Raw genomic sequence first — 26776 nt, 5'->3', positions numbered from 1 at the left:
TTCGGGCAACTCCAAGGAGTCGACAGACTCATCGAGAGAGGCCCTAACATTATGTCAAGAACAACTATTCGACATTCACACAGTATCTATCATACCTCGCCTTGAACTCATTCACGGTCAAAGCACCCACAACAGACTGGCAGCTTATTCCACTCATTCACCACTCTCCAAGTAAAAAACCTAGCTTTAACACCCCTGCTAACCACATTCTTGCCCAGCTTCCATGTATGTCCTCTAGTCCTCCCACCACCAGTCCTATTCTCAAAAATATCTTCTGGATTAATCCTATAGAAACCCTTCGGTAATTTGAATGTCTCAATCATATCACCACTTTTTCCAACAATTTTCCAATTGTTGAAACAATTGGTTGCAAAATTTCAACCAATTTTTGCAACCCACAAATCTTCAACCTGTTCTCCTAAAGTTCATTCCACAGGCCTGCTATCATCTCCTCCACATCAAGAAGAAACCCTGGTGCCCATATCTGGGCACAGTAGTCTAGATGGGGTCTTATCAAGGCTCGATATAGTGGAACAATAACTTGTTTGTCTTTGCTTGTTAAATTATTTTTCAGCAACCAAGTGATTTGATGAAAAATTTGTGAGAAAAGACCCGTTTTGCAGAAGGAAAAAAAATCATCTTTCATCAGGACAACCTGCACACAAAGGTCTTTTGGCAATGGAAAAATTAAGGGATCTGCACTATGAATTGTTGGAACATCCACCCTATTCCCCAGATTTGGCTCCCTCTGACTTTTATCTCTTCCCCAAACTAAAATTCTTCCTCACTGGTCAGCATTTTTCTTCAAATCAAGAGGTGATTGCAGCTGTATTTTGCAGATTTTATTGAGAACCACTACAGGGATGGGATAATGGTGCTAGAACATTGCTGGAATAAATGTATTAGTCTTAAGGGAGATTATGTTGAAAAATAAAAATCATTTTGAAGTTATAAATTCGTTTTTTCATTGTTAGGCTGAGAACTTTTCAGACCACCCTCGTACAAAAGTTCTGAGGCAGATTAGATGAGGATATGAGGGAAGAACTTGCCATTGTTAGCATTCAAAAATGTGTTAGCAGATATAACCACAGGTCTCTTAAAAAGAATGGGAGAGGAAAGATTAGAAAACAAGTATCCTCTGATAGGTTTGCAAGGAAAAAGATACAGAAGAACATTCAGCTGTAACTGGATTGATATAGTTAAAAGTGCCATAATAGACAGAAATATAAGATCTGATAATGTTGGAATTCTGACAGATAACCAATTAATTTGGAGGAAAATCGTCGATTAGAAGTTAGTGATGATGCAAGTTTTTATGTAGTGCTATCATAATATCCTATATCCCCCCCCCAGGATAAAAATCAGGAATTTGATGATGAGAAAAGATTAGTGGACAAATCTGTCGTAACTTTTAATATGAAGGAAAAGTAACATATACTTGGACAACTCAGGAGATTGGATTAGTTGAATCAAGAGCTCTGTCAAACTCAAAGAATGTACTAAAATGACAACACACTATCCTTTTTATATATATGCAAAACACATAATTTTTATAGTGCAACAAAAATCAAGGCATCATTTTAAACCTACTGTTGTCGGCATTTATAAAAGATCTAAGCAGCTTGGAATTTATGACTGATATTACACAGTGCAGTTTGACAATGAGTCAAGTGTTTGAAATTTCAGCACACATGAAACATCAACGTTATGACAATTCAGTGTGTCAGGTTTATGTTTAAAATTTTAATTTTTAAATTAAAATGTTTAATTAAACAATTTTAACTTGGTTTTTTCCCTTGTTGTTCATACTAGAAGTAATATCTACCACTTACATTAGAAATTTAATTGCATAATATTTTGTCCAATTATCAAGGGCATTTTTAGCATGAATGAATTCAAAATTTAAACAAATTCACAAGAGCGTTTATGCAAATTCCAAAAATTTTGTTGTTGGAATGACATTTTTCCTAAATAAAGTTTTATTTACATGTTTGCATATGTTTCAATTCATCAAAATATTTAAAGTTACTTTAAACAGAATGCATATGAAAGATAAATAAAACAAGTATTATTTGGTTTTTTTTTTGCAAAACAGTCATTTTCAAAGGCATCTTTAGTATGAATTCAAATTTTGAACAAATTCACAAGAGCATTTATGCAAATCCCAAAAATTTTGCTGTTTACTGTTGGATCAAACAAAGATGATAGAACTAAGACAGGATAGTTGGCCTGCCTTAGCACATGCTAGGGATTGTGGATGTTATCAAGGATGACATTGCTGCTTGACACACATTACTATCCTGCTTTCAAAGATATCCACACCTAACAGTTTTGTCACTCCTTATGGTTCTAACCCAGAGATATCAGAGATCCTTGATAAACTGCCAATCCTACTTGATAAAGAAAGATATTTTCTCTATTGGAATATCCAGTGAATGTATTAAGACCAAATAGTGTATTCGTTTTTTCAGATGATCTCTTGGTTTTCTGGTATGACTGGGTCATGATGCAGAAGTTCCATAAATAATAAAGGAATAGTAGTCATTGTTGGGAGTCAGATTCACTTCATCATGCAGTCACAATGCAATATATAACTATGACGAAAAAATATGCTAAGCCTGACACCATAACATCGCTACACTGAGTTTTAAATCCCTATTCCTTGCAATGGGAGAAGCCTTCACTCTGTAGTGAGTGAAAAAATACAGGATGATCATTCTTAGAGAAGAATCATACTAGGCAAGCCATCTAGGATGCCTATCTTGTCAAAGCAGTGTATGCAACTAGGATCCTTCTTTCCAGGTGTCCAGTTAAACTGCATGGTTAAATATAGCAGAATATGGATCCAAGTGATGCTCCCAAGAACAGGAAAGCAAAACAGAAGTAGAAAGTGTCTTCATAGTGAAGAATATGCAAGGATGAAATATACATCTAAAACTGAATTGACAAAATACCAAAAAGCTCATTCTAGAATTCCTAATTATTCATTAGAACACTGAAACAAAATTTCTTTGCAATGAAAAACTAGTCAATTACCAGAATATCTTATGTCTAGTCAACTTTGTTTTGTTAATAATTCTCACAAGAAATAGATAACTTGTGAGAGTTACATAAATACAAGAAAGAAAAGAGAAAAATAAAAATCACAATTACGATATAAACATGGAAATTTCAAGAATGAGAATTTTTGCTCTCTTAAGGTTTCTACCTGGTCTCTGAAGAGAACAAACCAGTTTGAAATAGCTGTCAGACGAATGAAACCTTGATCAAATGCAGTAATAAAAGGTGAATATATAGATGCTTGGGCAGTGCTCATGTCTTTTAAGTAGTGCAAGCTAAGGCAACTCAAGGATGCTGAGGTTTGCATTCTCGTATGCTCTCACATCAACTTATGAAACTTTCATAGTTTCTATAAACATTTGGCTTTGCAATAATGATGGATCTAATATCCACATTGCTTATGTAACTTTACATTGCCAAAATGAAGTCTTTTGGCTCTTTCTTTAGTAATAGAAAATTTAAATTATAATTTAAAAATAAAGACCAAGACATACATACACAAAAAGTTATTAAAGCATATAAAACATATATAAAGTTTCCTTTAATAAAGATAAAAAGCCAAAAGGCTAATTTTCTGGCCTTAATATAGAAAATAAGGGGATAAAACATCCTTTGTTTTTTTATAGCCAGTAAGTAAAACTAAAGATCGATAACTACGATCTATATAAGTTTCATCCCTTATTTTCAAAGTTTCCTTTAGTTTGAAAACTGAGAGGTAAAAAGTATTAACTACCTAAAATTATTAGGCTTCAATCTGTTTTTTGAGTGACTGGAGGAAATTCATTATCATCATCAAGTCTTAAACCAGCAGTCAGAGAAACTTCACTGAATTCCCCTCCTCCAATACCCACAGCAACTGGTGGTGACTCTAGAAATAAGAAACATAAGAACATGATATACAAAGCAATATTAGCACACTAATTTAGATAAATAAAAATTGCTTTTAAAAATTAAGTTTGGCATGTCTGAAATTAAATACTCCCAATTGTTCATCATCATCATCATTCCTAATATGTACCCTCAGGGATTGTACATATTAGGAATGTGTATATGAAAAAGTTACATCATTATTAACTTCCAATCAACAATTTTCCTCCAAATTCATCTGTTATCTATCAAGACTACAACATTATAAGAGCTCATATTTCTCTTTTAAGGTTAGGCTTCAATCTGTTTTTGAGTGACTGGAGGAAATTCATTATCTTCATCAAGTCTTAAACCAGCAGTCAGAGAAACTTCACTGAATTCCCCTCCTCCAATACTTTAAGTAACCATACCATCTCAACTTGAATACTAACACTGTCTAGTTGTTTCCCAATATCCTCATTTTTAATATGATATTGCCACTGATGCCATTTGTTCAATCCCTAATTATAAAATTTCTTTTTGCCCTTTATATGAGAGTATATAAATTTCTTTTCATGCGTTATACTGCAACTTATGCATTTTATTAATTCCAGAGTATATCATTAGCTGTTATCAAAACAGCACAGTTATTTGAAATTCCAAGAAATGATCCATTATTCATTATTAGAGCAATAACATGGATAAGGACAGTTTAAAAGAACTAAAAATATAGCAACATATACTTTTTGTATGTATATGAATCCTGCCCATGAAAGGTTGTTAGCATTAGTATACCAGAGCGAGGGGTATGGGTTTGGCAGTTAGGAAATCCTACTCGGAAGACCAAACATAGAACATTTTCAAGGCACTTCAGGTCTCTAATAAGCAGGTGATCACAGGTGATTATAATCTCACATCAAGTGACCTACCACCTAAAGGACATTCATGTTTATGGCAGGATTTGAACCCAAAGTCTATCGGAGAATATGGATATGTTAACAACTCAGCAAATATGAACCTCAATACTTCCTTAATACATTGTAACACCTTCAAAAAAATCCTGGTATGTTTAAAACTTTATACCCCCCCCTCCTAATTGGATTATGAGAAAGTCTTTAATTCATTACAAAACTAACAAGTGGAGGAGCATTATGTCAGGACCATCAAATCAGCATACACCAATGCCACAGCAGCAATTTATTTCAATGGAAATATCTCTAGTGACCCTATCATTTATTTCAATGGAAATATCTCTAGTCACCCTATCTTATACAGAGGTATAAGATAGGGTGACACAATATCTCCAAAATTATTCATAGCATGCCTAGAAAAAATATCCAAACTCCTTGATTGGGAAGGGAAATGTCTGAAGATAAATGGAAGCCATTTATGCTTTGCAGATGACATAGTTATCTTTACTTCAACTGTGCATGAATTACAGGCTCATATCCATGAACTCCAAACTGTTAGCAAAACAGCTGGCCTAAAGATAAACCTAAAGAACACCCAAGAAATGTTCAATAGCTATGTCCAAGTTGAAATAATAAAAATCAACAATGATGAAATTAAACAAGTAGATCATATTACATCATCATCAAATTCCTGACATTTATCCTCAAGGGGGTGTACAGGAAAAATTTACATCATTACGAACTTCCTACCTACAATTTTCTGCCAAATCAATCTGTTACCTGTCAAAGCTACAACATTGTCAGATCTTATATTTATATACCTATCTTCTAAGGCACTTTTTACCGTATCAATCCACCCATAACTTGGTCTTCGTCTGGGTCTCTTTCCTGTCAACCCTGGCAGAAAACACTTGTTTTGCTAATCTTTCCTCGCCCATTCTGTTTAAGTGACCATACCACCTGAGATTAGCTCTGCTAACACATTCCTGGATGCTGACGATGTCAAGTTCTTTACTAATATCCTCATTTTTAATGTGATATTGCCATCTGTTCTTGCCCCTAAGCTTTCTCAGGACTCTCATATCTGCGGTCTCTAGTCTTTGGTCAAGTGTTTTACTTCTGACCCAGCTCTCAGATCCATAAGTTAAAACTGGTTTGAACAGTGTCTTGTATACAGCTTAATTTAGTGTTCCGACTAATTTCTCTCTTATTCCATATGAATTTATTCAATTGACTTCCTACCATACCAGCTTTGTTGATTCTGTTGTCTATTTCCATATTTAATTTACCATCTTCACTAAAAAATCGTGCCTAAGTAGCTGAAATGTTTTACTTGTTCAACAGGTTCTCTGTTCACAATGCAGTTGACATTTCCAACGATTCTGCCTATTTTCATCGTCTTTGTCTTTTTATTGCTGTCCTTCATATAGTTCGCCCACCGATTACAGGTCCCTCGACACTTCTGCGCATCTCAGAAAAAGGAGAACCCATTCTGATAATAGGGTAATCAGTCCGAATTGTGGGATGAGTTGTTTATTATTACCGGTCAGAAAATTAACTTCTCTTTTATGATTATTGTAGTTAACTATGTTGCTTGTATAACAGTTGGAAAATTTTACCTATAAAGCACGTAATTTCGCGTGTTGGCGACCAATTCGGATGTCCTTCATTTCTTTCTCCCCTTCAGCATGAATCGACTATTCTTGGAAAGACGCGAAGCAGGGACCTACAAACAGTGGGCGAACTGTACCATATCTATTATAACAGTTATTCAATTTAGTCAGGGAATCTTGCAGACTTGTAGCGGATTTATTTAGAAGTATAACATCGTCTGCATAAAGCAAAGAGCTTACATTAACATCTCCAATTTTGATATCATGTTTAATACCACTTTCCTTCATAATGTAATCCATATAGATAATGAATAACAGAGGTGATAATGTACATCCTTGTCTGACACCAGATTTAACATTAAACCATCTCCCTGTACTTCCTTCAATTCTAACTGCTGACTTAAAACTCAAATAAAGACTAAGTATTGTTTGATATAACAATCCACTGACACCATACAACTGTAGCATTTTGAATAGCTTCTCTCTTGACACCTTGTCATATGCTTTTTCCAGATCTACAAACTTAAATACAGATCTTTGTAATATTCCCATGCTTTCTCGACAATTTGTCGTAAAGTGAATATCTGATCCTAACAGCCTCTATTTTGCCTGAATCCAGCTTGTTCCTCACCAAGCTTTCTCTTCCACAATCCTTCTCAACCGTTTCTCAAGTATACTGGCATAAATCTTACCAGGAACACTCAGTAGAGAAATACCTCTGTAATAATCAGTTTTATTTCCCTTTTTATATATAGGTACTATGAGAGCTCTACTCCAATCATCTGGAATTAGTCCTTCTGTTCAGGCCCTCTGAACTATGCAGTGTAGCCACTGTAAAACTTTTATACCTCCATACTTAAGCATTTCTAATATCATCTACTCTAGTTGCCTTTCCACATTTCAGACTTTTGATGACTTTTTCTATTTCAAGTATGGATATGTATTCCTGATTGCATGCCTGGTCAGTGTTTTTTTTTTTTATCACTGTGCTGTCATCACCACTAGTTTCACTTAGTAATTTTTCGAAGTAATTACTCCATACTTCAAGGATATCTTTTTCTCCAGTTTTCATATCACCTTTGTCATCTCTAATTCCTTTTTAGTGCATTCTTACCAACATTTCTGAGCTTCTTCAACAACCTCCAGAATATCTTGCCACCTTCTTGATATTTATTTTGTATGTTCTTACCAAAGTCTTCTCATGACTTTTGTTTAGCTAGTTTTACACAGTGTTTAGCTTTCTTACATTTGTCTCTGTATTCTCTAAGAGCACAAGTTGACTTATTTGTCAGGAACTTCTGATATGCTTTCTTCTTTTTCTTCACTGCTTCTTTAACTTCCGTGTCCACCATGGAGTTCTGATTTTTCTATCCTTGCAGACAACCTCACCACATGCCTCTCTGGCAGAATCAATCAATGTTTTCTTCAGAGCTGGCCAGTGAATCTCCAAGGTTTGATTTCTCAAACTCTTTCATTTTTTCTTGAATAATGTTTGTATATTTTAGTCTACAGTTTACATCTGAGAGCTGCTCAACTTTTATTCATTTTAAAACTTTCTTACATGTTCTTCTATTCAATATGAAATTCAATTTTATCCTGCTTAAGCCTAAATGGTGATCACATCCAATTTCAAATCCTCTGTACACTCTAGTGTCCTGCACCAGAGAAAACATCACATCGACAATAATATAGTCAATGAGACTTTTCTTATTCCTTGCCTCTTCTCTCCATGTGAATTTGTGCACATTTTTATGTTGGAGCATGGTATTAGTAATAACCAATCCATGTGCTGAGCAGAAATCCAACAAGTATTTGCCATTATTATTAGCTTTGTTCTTTTCTCCAAATGTTCCCAAAATATTTTCGTATGTCTGAGAATCATTTCCTACTCTGCTATTTAGATCCCCAACAAGGACCAACTTTTCATTTTTCATTGTGTCAGTTGCTTTTTCTAAAGCCTCAAAAAAATTCCTCCACTTCTACCTTAGGAGAACCTTCTGTGGGACCATAGGCACAAATAAGTCTCATTGTCTAGTTCCCCATTCTGATGTTTGCCCACATTACTCTACTTGAGACTGACTGTCATTCAAGAAGATTAGCCTCGTATTTAGTGTTGAATACTATGGCTACTCCTTTTCCTTGATTGTCATTGCCTGAATATAACATTTTGTATTTATTGCTCAGAAAGAGCTCACCAGTTTTGGTCTTTTTTGTTTCAGTCACCCCTATTATGTTGATCTGGTACTTATCTAATTCCTCAGCCAGCTCCATTTCTTTGCTATTCAGGCTTCTTATGTTGATAGTACCGATCCTCAATTCTGTTGATATTGAGTTGGGGTGTGTTTTAGGATTTGTTCCAGGAGCTGACTCTTCGCTGCTTGCTCTGGTTTCCTGGCGAAAACAACAGGGGCCTTGTTTAACCAGGCGACACCCGAATCGGCATGAAATTTTATCTTGTACCATCATTTAATATTGGGTTTAAGCCAATAAGAATACAATGTGGTCGGCTAAATCCCAAATTGTCAGCCCATCCTCGTTCGTTCAGTATCCAGCTAGATTCCTTTACAGGCTATGTGGAGGTCTCCTCTCAGTTATACAGCTTTGACCCTTAAGCACCCCCATCATATTACATATACTTAGGAAAACATATTCATGGACTTAATTAAAAGATGCACAATGCTTATGTAAAAAGCTTGGAAAATTACATTCAATATTCAAAAGGCAACTTTTGCCTGAAGAGAAAAGATTTTAACCAATGTATTCTTCCCATATTTGACATATGGCTGTGAAACATGGACACTAAAGGCAAAGGAAATTCAAAAATTAAGGACAACACAATTTAGTATGGAAAGAAGTATACTTGATATCACAAGACTGAATTACAAAAGGAATATGTGGATAAGAAATCAAACCAAATTCTCTGACATCATAGGAAGAATGAAACACATGAAGTGGCAATGGGCTGGATATATTGCTCAAAGACAAGATCATCGATGAACAAAACAAGTACTGAATTGGATTCCACAATGCTCACCTAAATCAAGGTAGATTAATGATATCATCAGATTTGTAGAAGTGACATGAGAAAGGAGAACCATAGACAGGCAGTTCTGGAGTAATCTTGGAAAGGTCTTCATCCAGCAGTGAATTGACAATTGCTGATGATTACCCCCTCCTAATATAGTAAATGTCATTTTTGACTATCTTGTTTGTGGCAATTTATTTTTATTAATCTGTTTTAAATGTAGCCTATCATTTTGATATATAAAGGAAAGCTCAATTACAGTTAAATAAGCTTTGCTATGAACATTTTCAATAACTTTGGGGCAACAAGAGATGCTCTAAAAACTCTATATTATAATCAGCTGAATATGTTTATAAGAAATAAACAATTTGCCAAAAGAGTATAGAAGACGGTGTTCAAAACAAATTCAACAGGTTGATTTGAAAGTTGGTTTAAAACTAAAATAGTCACTGCATGGAAACTTCATATATGCAGTTCTGAGGAAAACAGGGAATGAACAGGTGGTACCAATGACCAAATCACAATTAAAAAGCAAGATATCCAAAAGGAACTTGATTAAACTTCAGGAATTTGTAAGTAGACTTAATCTACAGATGGTACACTTACCTAAACAGAATGGAAGGGGAAAGATTAGCAAAAATGGAAGCTTGGAGGAAAAAATGGCAGTAATTTGCAGTCAAATTAGAGCCACTGTGTAGTAAAACCCAGTTATGTTATTTACGTGAAAATTAATGGTTTAAAATAACACTCACTCATGGGACAAGACTTCTGACTTTTTTTGCTTTTTTAGATGAAAGGTTGTAAAATCTACTGAATGCTATACCATCAATGAGTACAAAGAAGCTTATTAACATTCATGCAAAGAACCGTATATTGTTTTTAAGAAATACAGACAAGACAAACTGTTCCAAAGTACTGATGTACAACAGGATGAAAAGGATCAATATGTGTATAGTGGTTGTCATTTACATGGTTACAAGAAAAGGATCAAAATTTAACTTACACAGATTCTTATATTTCTGCAGTTTAAACTATAGAAACATACTTCTGAAGTTTTAAACTACTAACCTGAGTGTTTTAAGTTTTTTCTTAGAGCAGCAGTAGGGCTACTTCCAGCAACTGTTTCTAAACTTGCTGCACTACTCCCACTTTTCTCCTGGTGTGCTTCACTAGCTGCATGCTGTTCTCCTTGGCCATCTAGCCTTATAATAATGAATCAGAACTTATATTTATATCTCACTCTATTACCAAGCCATAAAATGCAAAAAAAAAAAATGCATACTTATTATTACACCACGAGAAATTTAACATTAGTAAACGCGATATTGATACAATATATAAATTAATTAGAATTAAGATATGCATTTCATGAAGCTTTTCAGATTCTTTTACTGAGTCGAAAAAAAAAGGGGGGAGAGGGTAGGGAATTCAATATTCAGTAACATCACAGAACGTTTTAGGTAGCTAAAGCATACTCGAAATACAGTACTTCAGTGAGGCAATGCAAGCTGATATTTGTGTACACTCTTGTATAATGAAACCCGTGGAATATCCATTATTATAGAATTGTGATTCTATAATAAGAGATATTTTTTACTGTGTGCCACAGTAAATGTTATGTGAAAATGTTATTTTCACCCACTGAATATTATACAATGAAACATAAAACAGGGTTTTAACTGGTTGGAGATTTTTTTTTTTTTTTTTACAGATATATAGCCTACTGGTTTCGCCGACGCAACAAAACAGCACAGAAACAAGCTAAAGTATCAGGTTAAAACATAATATTTAACCAAATGTTAAATATTATCAAAATTCAAATGAAACGTTACACCAACACTGACTGATGCAGTCAGTCACTGGCAACAAACAAAAATGCCAGTGATCACAGTTGTTTTGCAAGAAAGTTTAAAGAAGCTTCGCAGATGCTTAGGATCCCCACACAATATAATAAAAATCAAGGCTTAACTTACACAAAGTATGGTATGCATTCATTAAAAATCATTAACTGCAACAGACCTAGGATATGCCGTGTGATGTCACAGAACATGATAGCAACAGCTAGCAGTGTTCCAACATGCATGCATTAAGGAATTTAACATTTTTATTCTGGTTTCTCCTTTGTATATAACAGTTGTGAAATTATAACAGCTAATATGTGAAATTAATTGTTTATAGGTTGTGTGTAAAATATTTTTGTACTAGTACCTCTTTATGATGCAAGTCTGACAACTTACGAAACTTGCCAGGTTTTAATTGCTTATTATTTATTAAACTCTTTATGTACATCATAATGTAGTGTCAATAGTGAAAGCTTCCCAGAAAATTGATTTATTATTCAGATATCTCACATTAAGTATCGTAGGATATCATCAATGTGGACAGTGAACAACAATAAGGAATTTGAATAAAAGAAACAGCAGAACACATGTATTACATTGCAATCCCTCTCTATATATACAGGTGTGCGTGTGTACATTGGTAACAAACTACTATTGGGTTGAAAATAACATAAAATTGGATAATTTAGAGTAAAAAAAAAAAAAAAAACCTTGAGAATACACTTATTTAATACGATTAAGGATGACAATTTCCCACACTTTAGGAATAGTGAGGCAAGACTAGAGTATAAGAAATTGTCATCCGGAACTGTATTAAATAATTATAATCAAACAGTGATTTCAATTAATAAAAATAAAAAAACTCAAAATTATCGAATTTAATTTTATTTTCAGCCCAATAGTTTGTAACTAGTGTATACATGACTGTGTGTGTGGGGGGGGGGGGGGGGGGGCAATGTAACATGCACTTTACTGCTTTTTTTCAATTTAAATTCCTTGTTGTTCACAGTCCACACTGATGTCTGAATAATAAACCAATTTTTTTTTTTTATTGTAGTACACATGATTCTATAATAATATTAATATACTTTAATATTATCATTATTATTAGAGACATCCTCGGAGTCAGACTCATCGAGGGAGGCCACATACCACACACACCACCTATCATACTTATTCTTGAATTCATTCACACTGCTTGCACTCACAACATCCAATGGCAATCCATTCCAATCACGCACCACGCTCTGAGAGAAAAATCTAGCCCTCACCCCCTTCTTAGCAGCCTTCATTCTCAGCTTCCAAGGATGCCCTCTTGTCCTTTCCCCACTCTCCATAAAGTGAAAAATTCCATCAATTGAAATCCTGTATGACCCTTTCAGAAGTTTGCAAGTCTCAATCATATCACCCCTCTTTCTCCTGTTTGCTAATGTCTGAAGTCTACAAATTCTCAATCTACTGCTACTGCTGTACTGTGGAACAGTCTTCCCCCTGAGGTATTTCCCAAGGAATTCAATATACAGGCTTTCAAATCGAATGTTAACAAGTTCCTCCTTTCCCATCCCACTACCCATATACGGTACTAAAGTACTATAGATTGACCAGCCAACCTCTCGTATATGGGCCAACATAAAAAAAATAATAATAATAATAATCAGCATTCCACAATCCTGATATCATTTTTAACACTCCTTTGTACTCTCTCCAATATATCAGAATTACAATAGAAACCAGGACACCAGACCTGTGCACAATAGTCCAAGTGAGGTCTTATCAAAGCCTTGTAAAGAGGCAAAATAACATCCTTTTGAGTTGTATTTGCAATCTTTGTCACATGGCTCCTGAATTTCAACTTCCTATCTACTAACACTCCAAGATCGCCAGCCTCAGTTTCTTCTAGCATAATCCCACCAATATAATACGACATTGGATATATCTAATCATACCGAAATGAATGACTTTACATTTACTGACATTGAACTGATGCCCATTTTCCCATGCCCACAATTCCAGCCTATTCAAATCATTCTGCAAATACTGCATATCAGCAGCATTCCTGATTACCCTACCTATCTTTGCATCATCAGCAAATAGCTGTATGTCGCTTGCCAAATCCTTCCCAATATCATTAATTTACAGACTGAATAACAGTGGACCAGGCGCTGATCCTTGTGGTACACTACTTGTTACCTTAAATTTTGCAGATCGCATCACTTGTATACCACTTTTTGATATCTGTCAGTCAGCCATCCTCTTATCCATGCTAATATTCTATAACCAAAACCCATTTTCTCCAATTTATGCAACAGTCTACCATGCTACATTCTGTCAAAAGCCTTAGCAAAATCCCAAAGTATCATGGTGTATCCATTCCCCTTGTCTAGTTCAATGGTAACTTTGTAAAACATGACCCTCCTTCAGTAAATGCTTGTTACTCATTGCAAAGTAGAGATTTACTGTCAACCCATTCCTGAATGCTAGCCCTAACCAATTTTTCCAAAATTTTCACAACTTCTCCTGAGATAATAATCGGTCCATAGTTGGATGCACTGGTTTTTGCACCACCCTTATGTAATGGAATTACCATACATTCTTTCCATTTCTGTGGAATCTTTCCTGTTCTGAGACTCATATTAAACAGTCTGGTCAAAGGAATAGCTAGTTCAGCTGAACACTCTTTTAGCACACATGCTGATATCCCATCAGTTCTATTGCTGAATTCTTATTCAATTTGTGCAACTGCTCTAATGCCTCATCCTCATACACCTGCTTTTCTTCATCTAGTGAAGAGGTAACAGTGAGCTCAATGTTGCGTACACCAGGTTGATTTTAACAAAATGGGCAATCATTAACTGAACCACCTCTTCTGCATCTGTAATCCTCATGCCACCTAGATTTAGAACAGTTATTCTTTCATATTCATTCTTTCTTTTACTTGCAGCATATTGATATTAAAATCTTGTGGGTTGTCTTCAGCACACAGAGGCAGTTTATTTTCATACTCAGACTTTGCTTTGTATTTCCGTACAACAGTTGTAACGATTCCAGCCTGCTGCTTATAACATTCATAATGGATACCATCCTTATGCATACTAATAATATATACTAATAATTTAATGTACTATAATATTATAGTATTCAATTATTAAATTAAATTATTATGCTATATAATTTAATATACTAATCTCCTAACAATAATTTTTCTTCAAATTAGTCTATTATCAGAAAACCAATATTATCATATTATATAGTGCCCTAGAAATCTGAAATGTGTTCTAGGGTACTTCTGATTAAATAAATCCACCTTTATCTTATTCTTCCTCGTGGTCATCTTAGCATCGAATACCTGTTTTGCTATTTTTTCTTTCCCATTCTGTTTAAGTGCCAACACCACCTTAGATAGCTCTACTCACATATTCTTGAATGCTAACAATGCCTACTTCCTTTCTCATATCTTCATTCTTAGCTGTTTCCCCCACCACCACCACCACCATTGAGGTCATCTGTTCACCCTCCTAATTTGTTTCAGAACTCTCATATCTCTCTCTTGTCTCTAGTCAAGTGGTTTGTATTTAACCTGACTCTCAGATCCATAACTTAAAACTGGTTTTAACACCTTTGTATACTGCTAGTTTAGTGTTTTGGCTGATTTCAATCTTCTTCTCTCTTCCATCATCTATGTGGATGATGATGAGTCAGACTGAACTCTTTCAACTTCTGTCTGTCCCGGGAGAGTCCAAAATTCTGTCCAGTTTGGTATCGCTTGCTGTGATTTGGTTTTCAGGTCCTCTTTTATTTTGTTTATACATCTAGGCCGTCCTTTGAATCTTTTACCTTCCATCATTATATTCAGGGCTTTAGATGGTAGTCTTTCTGTTTCCATTCTGGTCACATGGCCAAACCATCGCAGTCTTCTTTATTGGATTTTGTCTATTATTGTTATTTCTTGTTTTAGTCATTTCCTTATGCCTTCGTTTCTTAGTCAATCCAGCAGAGATACTCCAAGTAATCTTCTTAACCAACTCATTTCAGTAACTAATAATTTTTTCTCTTCAGCCTTTTTGAGATTCCAGCATTCACTTCCATAGAAGAATATTGGGAGGACCATTGTTTCATAGATTCTTATTTTTGTTACTTGTTTGATGTCTTTTGACTTCCATATTTTATTAAGTCGTCCAAAAGTTTGGGATGCTTTGACTGATTCGTCTGTTTATATTTTTTATAATTTCACCATTGTACTCAATAACTCCTCCAAGGTAGGTGAAGTTTTCTACCTGCTCTAGATTCTTACTATAAATTTCAATTTTCAGATTGGTGCTTCTTTTTCCTATTAGCATAATTTTTGTTTTGTCTATATTTATGTTTAATCCAGATTTTATAAACTCCTTTATTTTATCAGAAATTCGCTGTAGATTTTCTTCTGTGCTTGCAAGTAATGTAATGTCGTCTGCAAATTTTAAATTTGTCACATTTTTCCCATATATTTTGATTTTGGAGTCTTCATTAATTTTATATCATTATGATTTCAATCTTACGTATGATTTCATATAATATGATTTTACGTATGATTTCAATCTTACTCCAAATAAATTTATTCAACTGGCTCTCCATTATAAAAGCTATGTTTAATCTATTATCTATTTCCATATTTAATTCGACATCTTCACTAAAAAGTGTGCCTAAATAACTTAAAAGTTTTATTTGTTCTATAGGTACTCCATTGAGAATGCAGCTGAAGTTTTCTATGTTCCTGCTTATTTTCATAGCTTTGGTTTTTTTATTGCCAATTTTCATGTCAAATTTGTTCCAGCTCTTATTCAATTTAGTCAGAGAATCTTGGAGCCTTGTAATGGATATGTTTAAGATTATAGCATCATCTGGCATTCAGCAAAGAGTTAAGTTTGATATCTTCAATTCCAATATTAGATTTAATGCCACTTTCATTCATAATGTGATCCATACAGAATTAGAGCATGCTGGGGCGTCGCCCGTTTACACAAGGTCCTTGTTGTTTTCGCCTGGGAACCAGGGCGAACAGCAAAGAGTCAGCTACTAGAACAAATCCTAAAACACACCCCAACTCAATATCAGCAGAGTTGAAGATCGGTACTATCAACATAAGACGCCTGAATGGCAAAGAAATGGAGCTAGCTGAGGAATTAGATAAGTACCAGATTGACATAATAGGGGTGACTGAAACAAAAAAGACAAAAACTGGTGAGATCTTTCTGAGCAATAAATACAAAGTCTTATAATCAGGCAATGAGAAGCAAGGAAAAGAAGGGGTAGCCATAGTATTCAACACTAAATACGAGGCTAATCTTGAATGGCAGGCAGTCTCAAGTAGAATGATATGGGAAAATATCAGAATGGGGAACTGGACAATGAGACTTATTTGTGCCTATGGTCCCACAGAAGGTGCTACTAAGGCAGAAGTGAAGGAATTTTTTGAAGCTCTAAAGAAAGCTACTGACACAATGAAAAAGGAAAAGTTGGGCCTTGTTGGGGATCTAAATAGCAGAATAGGAAATGATTCTCAGACATACAAAAATGTTTTGGAAAAATTTGGAGAAAAGAGCAAAGCTAATCATAATGGCAAATACCTGTTGGATTTCTGCTCAGGACATGGACTGGTTATTACTAACACCATGTTCCAACATAAAAATGTGCACAAATTCACATGGAGAGAAGAGGAAAGGAATAAGAAAAGTCTCATTGACTATGTTATTGTTGATAGTGATGTTTTCTCCCTGGTGCAGGACACCAGAGTGTACAAAGGATTTGAAATTGGAAGCGATCACTATTTAGTCTTAAGCAGATTATAATTGAATTTCATACTGAAAAGAATAACATGTAAGAAAGTTTTAAAGCGAATAAAAGTTGAGCAGCTCTCAGATGTGAACTCTAGACTAAAATACACAAAGATTATTAAAAAAAAAAAAAAAGGAGTTTGAGAACAAGAATCAAACCTTGGAGATTCAGTGGCAAACCTTGAAGAAAACCCTGATTGATTGAGCCAGGCACGTGTGAGGTTGTCTGCAGGATAGAAAAATCAGAACTCCATGGTGGACACAGGGAGTTAAAGAAGCAATGAAGGAAAAGAAGAAAGCATATCAAAAGTTCCTGACAAATAAGTCAGCTTGTGCTCTTAGAGAATACAGAGATAAATGTAAGACAGCTAAACACTGTGTAAAACTAGCTAAACAAAAGTCATGGGAGGACTTTGGCAAGAATATAGAAAATAAATATCAAGAAGGTGGCAAAATATTCTGGAGGTTGTTGAAGAAGCTTAGAAATGGAGGAAAGAGTGCTGTAAAAGGAATTAGAGATGATTAAGGTGACATGAAAACAGGAGAAAAAGATATCCTTGAAGTATGGAGTAATTACTTTGAAAAACTGCTAAATGAAACAAGCAATGATAGCACAGAGGTAAAAAACACTCTTCAGGCATGCAGTCAGGAATACATAATCCATACTTGAAGTAGAAAGAGATATCAAAGGCGTGAAATGTGGAAAGGCAGCAAGAGTAGATGATTTTCAACCAGAAATGCAGAAGTATGGTGGTATAAAAGTCTTACAGTGGCTGCACTGCATAGTTCAGAAGGCCTGGACAGAGGGATGAATTCCTGATGATTGGAGTACAACTCTAATAGCACCCATATATAAAAAGGGAAAGAAAACAGAATGTGAGAATTACAGAGGTATTTCCCTACTGAGTTCCGGACAACATTTATGCTAGTATACTTGAGAAACAGTTGAGAAGAATTGTGGAAAAAAAGCTTGTTGAAGAACAAGTTGGATTCAGGCCAAATAGAGGCTGTCAGGATCAGATCTTTACTTTATTACAAATAGTGGAGAAATCATGGGAATATAACAAAGATCTGTATTTAAGCTTTGTCGATCTGGAAAAGGCATATGACAAGGTGCCAAGAGAAATTCTATTCAATACACTACAGTTATATGGTGTCAATGGGGCATTATATCAAGCAATAGTTAGTATTTATTTGAGTTGTAAGTCAGCAGTTAGAATTGAAGGAAGTACAGGGAGATGGTTTAATGTTAAATCTGGTGTGAGACAAGGATGTACATTATCTATATGGATCACATTATGAAGGAAAGTGGTATTAAACTTGATATCAAAATTGGAGATGTTAATGTCAGCTCTTTGCTTTATGCGGACGATGTTATACTTCTAAATAAATCAGCTATAAGTTTGCAAGATTCCCTGACTAAAGTGAATAACTGTTGTAATAGATATGGTATGAAGGTCAGCATTAAAAAGACAAAGACAATGAAAATAGGAGAAACATTGAAAATATGAAGTGCATTGTGAACGGAGAACCTGTTGAACAAGTAAAACATTTCAGCTACTTAGGCACGATTTTTAGTAAAGATGGTAAATTAAATATGGAAATAGACAACAGAATCAACAAAGCTGGTATGGTAGGAAGTCAATTGAATAAATTCATATGGAATAAGAGAGAAATTAGTCGGAACACTAAATTATCTGTATACAGTGTTCAAACCAGTTTTAACTTATGGATCTGAGAGCTGGGTCAGAAGTAAAACACTTGACCAAAGACTAGAGTCCGCAGATATGAGAGTCCTTTGAAAGATTAGAGGCGTGAACAGATGGCATCAATGGCAATATCATATTAAAAACGAGTATATTAGGAAAGAACTTGACATTGTCAGCATCCAGGAATGCGTTAGCAGAGCTAATCTCAGGTGTTATGGTCACTTGAACAGAATGGGTGAAGAAAGATTAGCAAAACAAGTGTTCTCTGCCAGGTTGGCAGGAAAACGACCCAGTGGAAGACCAAGATATAGGTGGATTGATACTGTACAAAGTACCTTAGACGATAGAAATATAAGATCTGTTAATGTTGGAGTCTTGACAAGTAACAGACTGATTTGGAGGAAAATTGTAGATAGGAAGTTAGTAATATAAATTTTTCATGTAGTACTATCATATCCTGTACACCCAGGGTACATGTCAGAATTTGATGATGATGAGGTTTTTGATTGTTATTTCTATCTGAAGTTTTGACAGCTACTATTGATTGCATTCCTGTTCAGCATTTTCTGCCACTGCAATTTCACTACTTGTCTCATTTAGCAGCCTTTCAAAGAAATTACTTATTTATTAATTAATTATTTTTGATAAAGGCAACATGAAATTCAGAACATTTTGCTGTTTTTGTAATATTTACCGTCTATATTCTTACCAAAGTCATCCTATGAGTTTTGTTTATTTACTTTTACACACAGCAGCTCTAAGCTCTCTTAAATTTTTATCTGTATTCTTTGACTGCATCTGCTGACTTATTTGCTTGGAACATTCAGTATGCCTTCTTTTCCAGAAATGGTTCTTTAACATTTTGTATCTACCGTAACATTCTGTGTCAATGAAGTTGTCTATCCTTGTAGACAACTTCATCACATGTTTCTCTATCAGAATCAAGTAATCTTTTCTTTAGTTTGCTACTGAGATGCCAAGGATTGGTTCTTGTTTTTGAACTGTTTAATTTTTTCTTGAAATATGTTCACCTGTAAATGCTCAACTTTATTTTTTTTTTTTAAACTTTCTTATACATTGTTCTTTTCAATGTGATATTCATTTTTTCCTAATTAAAACTAAGTGATGAAACTAAAACTCACCTCCAATTTCAAATCCTCCATATATTCTTGTATCTCAAACCAGCACAAAGGATATTATATCAACAATATAACAAAGACTGGGGCTTTTTTTTATTATTATTTCTTGTGTCTTCTCTCCACGTGAACTTGTGCAAATCTTTATGCTGGAACATGGTATTAGTAATGACTAGTCCATATCCTAAGCAGAAATCAAGCAGGTGCTCACCATTATTATTAGCTTGGCCCTTTTCTCCAAATTTTCCTAAAACTTTTCTATATGCCTGTTAGGATTCATTTCTGTTCTGCTGTTTAGATTTCCAACAAGGATTACTTTTTTCATTTTCTTTATATCATCTGCCTGCTCTAATGATTTGAAAAATTCTTCCACTTCCTCCTTAGGAGAACCTTCTGTGGGAATAAACATCACTGTTCATTTTCCCATTTTGAAGTTTGCTCACATAACTACCTGAAAAAAATTGCCTTCCAATCAAGAAGTTTCTCTTTATGCTTGATGTTGAATGTTATGTTACTCCTCTCCTTGATTGTTATTGCCTGAATATAACATCCTATAATTATTATTTAGTAATATCTAACCTGTTTTAATATTCCATGTCACAGTAACATGTCCAGTTCTTCTGCAAGTCTGATTTCCATTGCCTTTCCATCGATACTCCTTATGTTGGTTTCTATGCTCAATTATTCTGACACTGGAATTGCTGTGATTGTTCTTCTAGATATTGATGTGGAGCTTGTTCCATTAGCTGACTTTTCACTGTTCATTGCAGTTCCCTGATGAAGCAGTGCGGCATTGTTTAACTGGGCAATGACCCAGCCAGCATGAACTCTGATCATGTTGTACCATCATGCTAATTTCTGGTTTCAGCCAATATAGAGTATAATTTGGTCTGCTAAGTCCCCAACTGCCAGCCATCATCATTTATTCAGTATCCACTGGATATATACTAACAGTCACACCATGTGAAAGTGGAGACTGAACATTAAGTCAGGCGCTCTAGTTGGTTCTCTACGTTCCTTAAAGGTGATGTACAGGTCTCCTCTCGATTATGTGGCTTTGACCCTTAACCGACCCCAGAAATTTATTAATCACTGTATTTTTCTGTGTATAAGACGATACTTTTTTCTAAAATTTTTAGACCAAAAATTGGGGGTCATCTTATACACGGGGTAACCGGTTGAGAGACCTGTGGCTGCCGTGGTGAAACTGTCAGTACCTTGTCTCCGCGAACAGGCTAGAGTTTAAAAAAGGCTAGTGATTGGCAGAAGCCAATCACTAGCCTTTTTTTAACTCTGTCAATTGATGTCATTAATGGCTGATTCTGAATAAACCAATCAGAACTCTGAAAGCATTCATATGTCTGCAACTCATTGGCAGGGTAAGTTAATGCATTAACAATATTTTGAACACTAACCCATAAAAATGTCCGAAAATAAAAAAAGATTGTCATATTCCTCAAAATTCAAGTTAAAATTCATCAATTATGCAAAAGAACATGGAAATAAAACTTCAGAGAGAAAGTTTGTACCTCCTCCCACTGAGTGTATGATTAGACAGTGGAGTAAACAGGAAGAACAACAAAATGCCAAAAAAAAAAGAAGAGGGCCTTAAGAGGAAAACCAGCAAAATGGCCAAACTTGGAGCAGAGGCTCCAAGTTGAATGGTGCTTCAACTTCATGAGGCAAAAAAGTTTGCAAGAGAAATGAACATTGTTGATTTCATAGGAAAGGCATAATGGTGCTTCAACTTCATGAGGAGAGAAGGGTTGGCCATGAGAACACAAACCAAGTTAGCCCAGAAAAATGCCACCAGTTTATGAGGATAAAATCCAACAGTTTTACTCCTATGTCATAAAACTTCGGAAAAAATATGACTTTGAACCAAGTCAGATTGCAAACATGGATGACGTGCCCCTCTCAATTTTGATGTGCCTTCCAACAGAATTGTTGATATGAAAGAGGGGGGGGGGGTCAAAACAGTGGAAATCAAAACAAGTGGTCATGAAAAGACACACTATACTGCTGTCCTTTCATGCTGTGCAGATGGTACCAACCTATGCTCATTTTTAAGAGGAAAACGTATCTTAAAGAGAGCATACCACCTGGCATTCTTGTTCAAGTTCATGAGAACAGCTGGATGAATAAGAGATCATAGCTATTTGGTTTGCAAAGATTTGGTCCAGAAGACCTGGAGGGCTCTCGAAGAGGCCAGCCCTGCTCGTGTTTGATCAGTTCCGAGTGCATTTAACAGAAAAGACAAAAAGGGTTGCAGAGAATTTGCAAACACAGCTAGCAGTTATTTCTGCTGGACTTACAGGTCAGCGCTACAGCCACTAGATATTTCTATCAACAAGCCATTCAACGCTCTGATGAAAGAAGAATGGAATAAATGGATGCAAAAAGCAGGTAATAACTTGACACCGACAGGAAGAGAGTGAAAAAACCAACCATTACTGAGGTATGCAAATGAGTCCTAAACTCATGGAATGGAGTCAAGCAAGAGGTGGTTGTGAAGTCCTTCAAGAAATGTGGAATCAGCAATGACATGGATGGAACTGAGGATGATCTCATATATATATATAGACAGTGACTCAGAAGACAGCAGTGATGCAGTAGAGTTGAAGAAAGTGATATGTCTGGAACTAATAGTGATGAAGAAATGATATGCACGGAACTGAGAGTGATGCATAATTTCTTAGTATGTATCTTAAAAATATTACGTAATAACTAAATATACTTTGAATATTTAAAAAATGTATCAAATGCGTTCTGTTTTATGTTTAAAATATTGATTTCTTAATTTTGGATTCGTCTTATACACAGAAAAATATGGTAATTATAAACTCAGATATTTCAATCTCAAATTTACAGGTAATTTTTAATGGGCTGACAACTGGAAAAGGGCATACACACCAGAGTAGATATAAGATATATATATATCTTCTTCTTCTTCCTAACATGGAATATAGGCCATGTGGCCTGTTCCAGTCTCATGCCATCTCTTTCTTGGTCTTCCGATTCTTCTTTTTCCACTTATTTTGTATCTGTATAATATTTTTGGTAGTCTGCTGTTGTCTATTCGATTTAAATGTTCTAGCCATTTTTGTTTATACTTTCTTATGTAGTAATTAATTGGTTTGATTTTTATGGATTGTAAGATTTCTTCATTTGTTTTGTGGTCCCACTTGGTATATCCAGCTGTTTTTCCTCCGAGGAACTTCATTTCTGCTGTTTGAATTCGTTTTTCATCTTTCCTTTTCATGGTCCATGTTTCACTTCCGTATAGTAGAGTTGGTTTTGACAAGACATTACATAGTCTGATTCTAGTGTGTTTTTGTACCAGGGATGGCTTAAATATACTATTTATTATGCCATTTACTTTGACAAAGTTTGATATTTTAGTGTCTATGTCTTTTTCTTCTTCATATGATAGATCACATCCCAAGTATCTGAAAGTGTTTACTTGTTCTAGTATTTTATTATCTATCACTATTTTACTTCTTATTGGGTTTTCTCCTTTGAATGCCATTATTTTTGTTTTTTCTTTGGATATTGTCATAATATATTGCTTTGAGATATCATTTAATGATTTTAATGATCTTTGTAAGTCATCTTCTGATGTAGCTAATATCATCTGCAAATAGTAGTGTATCTATCTTCATTTGTGGGGTCATTTGTATACCAAATGGGTTATGCTGTTTCCAGATTGTTAATATTTCATTTATATCATCATCATCATCAAATTGCTGCCATGTACCCTCAAGGGGTGTACAGGATATGGTTTTTGAGGGAATATAAAGAAAAAGATGCTTAGCATGTCCATGAGCAGTACATAGTGCATTGAAAAGCAGAGGTGAGAGGGTACATCCTTGTCGTACTCCTCTTGATATATCTTTCCATTCTGAGGTGTGTTCTAATTTAACTGCTATTTTATTTCCTGTATATATTTCTTGAATAGATTGTAAAAGTTGGTTTGGTATGTTTAAATTGGTTAATATTTTAAACAATTTTTGTCGACTAATTTTGTCAAAAGCTTTTTCATAATCAATAAACGCCACGTGTTTCTTTTTGAAATTCTCTTCTCTTTTCTATTAATAATTTTAAAGTAAAAATTGGATCTATGCAGGATCGGCCTTTTCGGAAGCCATTTTTGTTCTTCTAGTAATTTGTTTTCTACAATGCTGCTTAGTTTCTCTTTTAATATTCCTGCATATATTTTATATCCTGTATTCAGCAGGCTAATTCCCCTATAATTATTGCAATTGTCTTTATTTCCTTTTTTATAGATTGAGATGACCAGTGCTTTTTTCCAAGAGTTAGGGGTTTTTCCAGACATCCAAACCATATTAAAAAATTTCAAAAGTCTTTCATTAAATTTTTCACCTTAAATATATATATATATAATTTAAAAATTCATCAATGTCTGCAGTTGATAAGACCACACTTTACAAACTTTAGATAAGGAAACAGTTATCTGTTTTTTATTGTTTTTTGTTTTTATTGTGTAAATTGTTTTTATTGCTTGTTATTGGTTTAAGTATAGATGAAAAAATAACACTTCAGCAAGTATTCAAATTTAAAATGGCAACGTAAAAGACCAGTCCTTGCCACTTGCCAGAAGACCGTGTGATCAGTATTGACTGAGTGCTGTGCTGGGCCAGACTTTTCAGGATTTTGAGAGATAAAGTACAACTGATGGTCCAGTCTTTTCTCAACAGAATGTCCTGTTTGTCCAAAGTAAGAGAGAAAGTACAAGGAATCTGGTAAATAACTGGGAGGGAAAAAAAGGAAGGAGTTACTTTTTCTTTGTGAAATAACATGAAGTTTGTTGACAGGCACTAAATTATCTTCTTTAAGAATCTTTGAAACTGATTCAGAGGCGCTAGCAATGTCTTCCAGAGGAAGACATTTATCTGCCAGAATTCCACTGACAATAGTAATAGCAGAATTCTGGCAAAAGAGAATATTAAATTGGAAGGAAATTGTCAGGAGAAAGTTAGTAGTGATGTCAACTTTCATGCAGTACAAGCAAAACATCCTGTACACCCCCTGAGAGTATCAGGAATTTATTGATAAGCTCTCAAACCACATTACCTTCCGAAGTAAGGATAAACAGTCATCCTCTTTCTCTCCAAGGTGTTTAACAGGTTCTTTAAGATTGTTTTCCTTCTTTCTTTCTCGCTGGAAGAGTCGTATTTCATCTATTAAAAGCCTAAAAAGTTTAGTTTACACAGCACACAGTTGATACTTCATATACAATCTTCTAGCCTGGGACCTGTCTTGCATATTGCTGCTGCTTCATGAATGCTTATTCAAAGAAGTCCTGAACTACTATTACATCACCCATAATTTAAACTGGGGTGCTTAAGGGTTAAAGCTGTATAACTGAGAGGAGACCTCCACATAGCCTTTAAAGTAGGGGTAGGGAACCCCTTGCCTGCGGGTGAAATTTCGCCCGCGAGTCTATTTCAATTTTCCCCTTTGCTGATGTACGCGTATGTACATCAGCACACTACATACAATATATATAAGAGTTAAAATTTGCCAGTCGATCACAGAAGTTTTTAAATTAGCAATTTTCGCCCTTTATACTAAAAAGGTTCCCCACTCCTGCTTTAAAGGGAATGCAGAGAACCGACCGGGCTTCTGAACTAATATCCAATCCTCACCTTCTCGTGGCGCACCCTTTTGGGTATCTACCTGGATACTGAATGAACGAGGATGGGCTGGAAATTTGGGTTTTAACCGACCAATTTATATTCTTATCAGCTTAAACTGATTTACAAAATGATGGTAAAACGTGACAAAATTTAATGCCGGCTAGGGCATCGCCTAGTTAAACAAGGTGCCCGTTGTTTTTGCCAGGGAACCAGGGCGAACAGCGAAAAGTCAGCTACTGGAACAAATCTGAAAGCACACCCCAACTCAATATCACCAGAGTTAAAGATCGGTACTATCAACATAAGAAACCTGAATAGCAAAGAAATGAAGCTAGCTGAAGAATTAGATAAGTACCAGATCGACATAATAGGGATGACTGAAACAAAAAAGAAAAAAACTGGTGAGATCTTTCTGAGCAATAAATACAAAGTCTTATATTCAGGCCAATGACAATCAAGGAAAAGAAGGAGTAGCGATAGTATTCAACACTAAATACGAGGCTAATCTTGAATGGCAGGCAGTCTCAAGTAGAGAGATATGGGCAAATATCAGAATGGGGAACTGGACAATGATACTTATTTGTGCCTATGGTCCCACAGAAGGCTCTACTAAGGCAGAAGTGCAGGAATTATTTGAGGCTCTAGAGAAAGCTACTGACACAATGAAAAAGGAAAAGTTGGGCCTTGTTGGGGATCTAAATAGCAGAATAGGAAATGATTCTCAGACATACAAAAATGTTTTGGGAAAATTTGGAGAAAAGAGCAAAGCTAATAATAATGGCAAATACCTGTTGGATTTCTGCTCAGGACATGGACTGGTTATTACTAACACCATGTTCCAACATAAAAATGTGCACAAAATCACATGGAGAAAAGCATGGAATAAGAAAAGTCTCATTGACTATGTTACTGTTGATACTGATGTTTTCTCCCTGGTGCAGGACACCAGAGTGTACAGAGGATATGAAATTGGCAGTGATCACTATTTAGCCATTAGCAGGATAAAATTGAATTCCATATTGAAATGAATAACATGTAAGAAAGTTTTAAAGTGAATAAAAGTTGAGCAGCTCAGATGTGAACTGTAGACTAAAATAAACAAATATTATTCAAGAAAAAATGAACGAGTTTGAGAACAGAAACCAAATCTTGGAGATTCGGTGGC

At 35.1% G+C, this 26776-nt stretch overlaps 1 protein-coding gene across 1 annotated transcript in view; it reads right to left on the bottom strand.

Annotated features, from left to right (window-relative positions):
* Atg18a (Autophagy-related 18a) overlaps positions 1 to 26776 on the bottom strand; it is a 208753-nt gene that overhangs the window by 8979 nt on the left and 172998 nt on the right. Inside the window, exons 10-11 of the mRNA XM_090415570.1 lie at positions 10524 to 10657; positions 3794 to 3928 (exon numbers count right to left, since the gene is read on the bottom strand). Of these exons, the coding sequence (XP_090271696.1) occupies positions 3810 to 3928; positions 10524 to 10657 (253 nt within the window). The 3' untranslated portion in view covers positions 3794 to 3809. The remainder of the gene's footprint in view (positions 1 to 3793; positions 3929 to 10523; positions 10658 to 26776) is intronic.

This window comes from Typopeltis vanoorti, chromosome 3 (genome assembly GCF_054136105.1).
Source record: "Typopeltis vanoorti isolate ZY-2024b chromosome 3, IOZ_Tvanoo_1.0, whole genome shotgun sequence".
Lineage (NCBI taxonomy): Eukaryota > Metazoa > Arthropoda > Arachnida > Uropygi > Thelyphonidae > Typopeltis > Typopeltis vanoorti.
This window is presented reverse-complemented; position numbering and strand designations above follow the sequence as displayed.